This window comes from Staurois parvus, unplaced genomic scaffold (assembly GCF_062004578.1).
Source record: "Staurois parvus isolate SC_StPar_1 unplaced genomic scaffold, SC_StPar_1.0 ptg000804l, whole genome shotgun sequence".
NCBI lineage: Eukaryota > Metazoa > Chordata > Amphibia > Anura > Ranidae > Staurois > Staurois parvus.
The window spans coordinates 1,107,347-1,114,820 of record NW_028318600.1 but is presented as its reverse complement, the minus strand read 5'-3'; the positions used below and the strand labels follow the sequence as shown (position 1 = coordinate 1,114,820).

The 7,474-nt window shown below is 45.8% G+C and overlaps 1 protein-coding gene across 1 annotated transcript; it reads right to left on the bottom strand.

The window, feature by feature from the left end:
* Positions 1–334: 334 nt before the first annotated feature.
* On the bottom strand, positions 335–1,089 carry LOC149444196 (uncharacterized). The gene has a single exon (XM_089654833.1). The coding sequence runs from the start codon at positions 1,080–1,082 to the stop codon at positions 402–404; it is 681 nt and encodes a 226-aa protein (XP_089510959.1). The 5' UTR covers positions 1,083–1,089; the 3' UTR covers positions 335–401.
* Positions 1,090–7,474: the final 6,385 nt, after the last annotated feature.

Here is a 7,474-nt window from a genome sequence, read left to right as displayed (position 1 = left end):
TAACCTACTAAGTGACATATCGGCATGGATGTCACTCCACTTCCTCAAACGCAATCTTTACAAAACTGAGCTCACAGCTTGTTGCTGATCATTCTAACCCGTCTAGAGGATGATGTGTCTCCCAATCATTGGAAGGATTCTCCTTAGAACGTTCAGAATGGCCGCATGAAATCCTGAAACGATCAACTAGAAATGTGAATGTTTAGTCCCTCCCTCCCCAGAGATCCCTCAGACAGTGTGTGGAATTGTCGGATTTATTTCTATGAGATCTTCTATATCGGACATGCGGAGCAGTGTGCGCACTCAGATGTCGGTGTATGTATGGAGAGCTCTGTTGGAAGGAGGTGGGGGGCTCTGAGAAGAGCCTTTGGGGGGGTGGAGATGAAGGAGGTCGCCGCCCATTATTTCTTCTTCGGAGCGGCCTTCTTGGGCTTAGCCGCCTTCTTAGCTGCCGGCTTGGCCTTAGCGGGACTCTTGGCGGCTTTTTTCGGCTTGGCTGCAGCTTTGCTCTTCTTGGGGCTCTTGGTCACCTTCTTGGCTGCAGCCTTTGCTGGTCTCTTGGCGGCCGGCTTCTTCTTGGGGCTCTTAGCTGTGGTGGTTGTTTTGCTGGCCGTCTTCTTCTTGGGGGACTTGGCGGCCTTCTTGGGACTCTTGGCTGCGGTGGGGGCTTTGCCGGCCACCTTCTTCTTGGAGGATTTAGTGGCCGGTTTCTTGGGCTTCGCCTTGGCGCCGTCGGGATGCTTCTTGTTGATCTTGAACGATCCGGAGGCCCCATGGCCTTTGACCTGGACGAGGCTCCCCTTAGTCACCAGCGCCTTGAGGGCGATCTTCAGGCGGCTCTTGTTCTTGTCCACATCGTATCCTCCGGCGGACAGGACCTTCTTGAGGGCGGCCAGGGACACCCCGCTGCGCTCCTTGGAAGCGGACACGGCTTGGACGAGGAGCTCGGACACGGCGGGACCGGACGCCTTCTTGACGCTTTTCTTGGCTCCTCCTCCGGCTGACGCCTTCTTAGCCGGCTTCTTCTTGGCGGCGGCCTCCGCTGGAGGAGCGGCGGCTGGGGCGCTCTCAGTCTCCGTCATGACTCGGGAAATGTTTCCACAATAGTTCATTACAAATCACACGGCGCTCCGCCTTATATACAGACCTTCTAACACTGCGATTGGTTGACATGCAACTTGACTCTGTCCTGCTATTGGTTACACATCAGACACGCCCACTGGCTGTCATTCCAGTGTTGGAGTATATTCTCTCCCTTCATGTGTTTCCCGGTAGATATAAAACCGATTTTATTCCGAAATAGAACGATGTCCGATGTGCACCGGGGAGCCGATCTGCTCCCTGGACTGTCACTTATCGGGGGTCACTTCCAGCTGTCAGGAGCTGCTCACGAGGCTGAACACGGAGGCTGCAAACACAACCATCCTCCGGAGTGGGGGGCCCATTCTGCCTTCTACCTGCTTGGGGGGACACATTCTACCCACAAAACAATCTGCTCCCATCCCCCACTACAATCCGCTTCACATTACACGAGGGAAGAGGGGAGATCGCCAAACATTTCCCTCTAATACACAACTCGGCTCATCTCTAGCTGACTACAAGGAGCCGGGAACAAAAACATCGGCCGATCACAGGAGATCCTTGTGTCATGTCATGGCAGACATTGGGACACATACAAAGGGCTCCGCCCATTACAGGGTGTCACGTGTCATGGCCTAGGGGTCATTATTGGATCATCATCACAAATGGACATTGAGAGCCAAATCCTGCCAATGACTTGATTGCCGCATTTCACTCCACAGCTCCATAGACTGCTCAGGGGGAGGTTTGCTCGGAATCCTCGGATCTACAATAGGATTTGATGCTTTCAGTGATGGAAGTCAATCCATCACATTTGGATTCCCTGAGAGATCATTAGGAATAGGAAGTTTGCTGCAAATCCCATTCTTGTCTATCATGTGGGGAATGTGGAGAGGAAATGTCGGCTATTTGGAGGGGAATGAGCGGTGGGGTTCCTCTAAGACCAACACATGTCTACTGACCCTGACACTTCTTTTCTTTGTACTAACATGTAAAAGCCTCCAGGGTGTTCCCTTCTCCTCAGTCCAAGGAGAAAGAATTGCCCCGACAAGAAGGGAATACACCAAACGATGGACCTGAAAACAACAAAGTATCGCCGACAGGATTCACTTGTTACAATGATTCCAATCCGGAATCTAAAATACTGTTTTGTGTTTTTTTTTCATGATTGGACACGATTGAAAATGTACAAATTATTTAATGTACAGAAAACACAAATAAACAAACAATAAAGGTTTTCCATTTTGAACAATGAGGATTGCAGCGTTTTTTCTGCTCTCTGCGCTCCATCTTCGGTCTTTGTCCTGTTTAGTGTTCTCAGGTAGAGGGAAAGTAAAGGAATATTGCCAAATGTTGAGTTGTCACCAGAATATGACCATAAAGAGTTAAATACATCACCTGGGAGACTTCACCCCTTTGATGAATATGTCAGCTGTCATGCAACGCTCCTCTCTATCCGGGACGGACTAACCTGCATATTGGGGGGATGGGATGATTGGCTGCAATGCTCAACACTCCCATTAGGTGTCACTATATTTTACACACATAGACGGGAAGGATTTTGTTGTTACTTAAAATGTATGTCGCCTGTTCTGCTCTGCTTGATACATTGTTGCAATCCATCAACATTCGATTCCCTAAGAGATCATTTCAGTAATGAGACCTTTGCTGGAAATCCTAATATTATCTGCCATTGGTGGATCGGGGTGTCCCCCTTTTTCTCAGACCAGGGGCGGACTGACCATTTGGAAACCCGGGCACTGCCCGAGGGCCCGGGGTCAGTAGGGGGCCCCATGAGATTCCACTGGTACCTTTTTCATAGACTTTTTTGAGTTTGGGCAAGGACACAGGGTCCCCATGATCCCCTATTGCCCGGGGACCCCATGAGTTGTCAGTCCACCCCTGACTCAGACCAAGAAGAAGGGAATAGTATTATTAATATTATCTGATGATAATGGTGATTATTATTATTATTATTATTATTATTATTAAGGATTTATATAGCGCCAACAATTTGTGCAGTGCTGTAAAAAAATATAAATGGAGACAATACAGCAACAATACAATTCAATACAAGAGGGTTAGGAGGCTCTGCTCCAGGGAGCTTACAATCTAGTACAGAGGGGCTGGTGGGACAAAAGGTAATAACTGCGAGGATTAAACTGATTGGAGAAAATAAAGCTTTTCCTGGAAATTTATTTGGGATATCTCCCCCCCAGGATGTTTTTATACATTTTGGCCTAAATTTATGACAAAATTTGAGTTTTTTGGATATTTTTATGACTGAAAAGTTTAGAAAAAAATATTTTCTCATTTCTGTCTGTTATTTGTTTATTGTGGAAAAAAAATAAATGCACACAGGTGATAATATACTACCAAAAGAAAAATGTATGTTTCTTTTAAAAATAAGGACACAAATGTAATTTATGGACAGCATTGCATGACCACGCAATTGTCAGTTAAACTGGCATCCTTGTGACAACGCTGGACCCCGTGATTGACAATAAATTGCAATGATGGAGCAATTTTTTTATTTGTGGTTTAAATTGTTATTAAATGACTTGTTAAAATCTGTTTTGTTTTTGTTTAAATTAGAGGAATTTTTCAAAATAATTGTCTGTTGTATTTGTTTTACTGCATTTAACCCTTTAATGAATGGGTAGATGTACAAGAACCCCTTACTCATCACAAATAATGAGGGTGACCCCTTATTTAAATGGACACCCTGATAACAAGCTCCCTTTGCCTGCAGTCCCCCACATCCATCTGGCCAATGTTTTTGGGAAGGCCCTTTTTCCTCCCTACCTGCCAGGCCTGTGATCAGATCAAAGGTCTGGTAAGAACTTAGGTGGGGCCACATATTTTTTTTACCCTGTTTTTGAGGTGAGGAGTTCCACTTAAAAGTCCTAGCAGGCCTAAAGGTCTTTTAGGGGGGACCCCACACACTTCTTTAGTTTTATTACTGTGGGGTGCCTGCTAACCTTCCTACCAGACATAAAGGGTCTGGTAAGACTTAGGGGGGACTGCACGCTTTTTATTTTTAATTTTTTTAATAAAAATTTAATTTAAAAACATTTTCAGTCCTGCTGCAGCAGGTTCTATACATTGCACAGATGTGCATCTTTGCACATGATATTTTTAGTAATTATTAGTTATTTGTTTACTTTAAACAATGAAAAATGACTGCCCCTTTAAAACTGTACTTTTTGGAAAAAAATGTTTTCACTGATTCATGTCTCCATACCCCTTTTATGGCAAAAAAACTTGCACACAAGCCTTCAAAATGGGCACGTTGAGTCCCATAGACTTTCATTGAGCTTGAAGCTCGTCATCAAACATGTATTAGGTTCGAACGTTCGACCACAAACCGAACAGAGGGGTGTTCGGCCCATCACAATTCACTTCTATTACCCAACAAAACACCTCTTCTCAGAGCCACCCACATCTCCATACACAATTCTATAAACCTCTTTATCAACCAATTCTGTGTCAGAGAGGAAAATCAAGAGATAGGAAAAAGGCGGAAAGCAGGAACTGACCATTGTAGATGTATGGCGTGGCTCCTCCCCAAAGTCAATTATCCTCAAGTTTTGTTGTTGCAAATTCTAAAATAACTAACTTTTTTGTATGCGTTGTTATAATTTAAATGAAACAATGGTATACATATTTTATAGTAATATATTATACATGTTGATTATGACAATAATAGAAAATGCTTTCAGTGTGAGACTCTGGGGAAATGACATCTTATTCCAGGGACTGATCTTATCCGCCTTCCTTTAGTTGTGATGAGTTTCTCCTGAAGATCAGAGATCGTTCAATATATACCGAACAACGATCCTCCCGACTGAGGGAACAGATCTCATCACCTCCTTCACACTCCACGTAGAAAAAAAGATGTTTTACTATCTGAAGGAAACGTCTATAACTGTCATTGGATCAACTTTCTAATTGCTTCATTCAAACCTCCAGCCGGAATTCTATGTGACGTCACAGACAATCCGCCCTCTTACCGCCAAATCCGATACGGAGAACCGACCGCATCCATTTACCGTTTTATCTGGGAAGATCGATCAATCCTTCCATTCATTCCAGGCTCTGCGATCAGCTAAACATCATTATAAGGACATTGCAAATATTAATATAAAGAACGTTTATTAAGATTTATTTGTTGTATCACTCAAAACTCTCATAATACAAATTCCGACAATATATATAAAACAAGAGCCAATGTTTGCCCATCTGATGGTCTGAGTCGTGTCTTCCTACGATGTAAGTTGGGTGGATGATGGTGTATATATGTCCCATAGTTAGACTCCCAGGAATGTATGACAAAAGGAGACAAATGACAGGATGTGTGTCAGTAATAACTGGAAGCAGATGAGCCCTAAACTAGTCCAAGTGTGTCCAGATGTCCCCATCCTGACAATGTCCCCCACCCCCCAGCAGCATCCCCCTGTATACTGACAATGTCACCCATCCCCCAGCAGCATCCCCCTGTATACTGACAATGTCCCCCCTCCCCCAGCAGCATCCCCCTGTATACTGACAATGTCCCCCCTCCCCCAGCAGCATCCCCCTGTATACTGACAATGTCACCCCTCCCCCAGCAGCATCCCCCTGTATACTGACAATGTCCCCCCTCCCCCAGCAGCATCCCCCTGTATACTGACAATGTCTCCCATCCCCCAGCAGCATCCCCCTGTATACTGACAATGTCACCCATCCCCCAGCAGCATCCCCCTGTATACTGACAATGTCTCCCATCCCCCAGCAGCATCCCCCTGTATACTTACAATGTCACCCATCCCCCAGCAGCATCCCCCTGTATACTGACAATGTCATCCATCCCCCAGCAGCATCCTCCTGTATACTGACAATGTCCCCCCTCCCCCAGCAGCATCCCTCTGTTTACTGACAATGTCCCCCATCCCCCAGCAGCATCCCCCTGTATACTGACAATGTCATCCATCCCCCAGCAGCATCCCCCTGTATACTGACAATGTCCCCCCTCCCCCAGCAGCATCCCTCTGTTTACTGACAATGTCCCCCCTCCCCCAGCAGCATCCCCCTGTATACTTACAATAAGAGATGAGCGAATCGAAGTTGCCGAAGTGGAATTCGAGTCGAATATCGGAAAAATTTTGATTCGCACCGAATCCGAAAAATAGCCTACTTCGGACGCGCGAATCAAAATTTTTCCGAAAATGGCAGCGGACATGTGCGGCGACGGAGCGGGGATGTCTGGGAAGGCGCGCAGACAAGGCGCGCTGACCCATAATGCATTCCTCAATGACATGTGATCGCATCAGCCAATCAGCAGCCAGCCAGCCAGCACTGTGTAATGGTCGAGCTATAAATAGCGGCCATTTTGGAATTCTTCATTTGCCTGCAGTCATTGAACAGAGGCAGACCGCTCTGTATTAGGGACAGAGTTAGGGCCACAGAAACGATACTTGGGGACAGAGAAACGTTACTTAGGGACAGAGAACCATTACTCAGGGACACAGAATTGTTAATGAGGGCCACAGAATCGTTACTTAGGGACAAAGAAACGCTAGTTAGGGCCACAGAATTCTTACTCAGGGACAGACAGAATTGTTACTGAGTGCCAGAGAATTGTTACTTAGGGCCACAGAATTGTTACTCAGGGACAGACAGAATTGTTACTGAGTGCCAGAGAATTGTTACTTAGGGCCATAGAAACTTTAGTTAGGGCCACAGAATTGTTACTCAGGGACAGACACAGAATTGTTACTGAGGGCCACAGAACTGTTACTTAGGGCCACAGAAACGTTATTAGGGCCACAGAATTGTTACTCAGGGACAGACAGAATTGTTACTGAGTGCCAGAGAATTGTTACTTAGGGCCACAGAAACTTTAGTTAGGGCCACAGAATTGTTACTCAGGGACAGACACAGAATTGTTACTGAGGGACACAGAACTGTTACTTAGGGCCACAGAAACGTTATTAGGGCCACAGAATTGTTACTCAGGGACAGACAGAATTGTTACTGAGTGCCAGAGAATTGTTACTTAGGGCCACAGAAACTTTAGTTAGGGCCACAGAATTGTTACTCAGGGACAGACACAGAATTGTTACTGAGGGCCACAGAACTGTTACTTAGGGCCACAGAATTGTTACTCGCACAGACACAGAATTGTTACTCAGGGACACAGAATTGTAACTGAGGGCCACAGAACCGTTACTTAGGGCCACAGAATTGTTACTCGCACAGACACAGAATTGTTACACAGGGACACAGAATTGTTACTGAGGGCCACAGAACCGTTACTTAGGGCCACATAATTGTTACTGAGGGCCACAGAACTGTTACTTAGGGCCACAGAATTGTTACTCGCACAGACACAGAATTGTTACTCAGGGACACA

Excerpts from the sequence above, each read along its gene's own strand:
- LOC149444196 (XM_089654833.1), bottom strand. The coding sequence starts at position 1,082 with ATGACGGAGACTGAGAGCGCCCCAGCCGCCGCTCCTCCAGCGGAGGCC.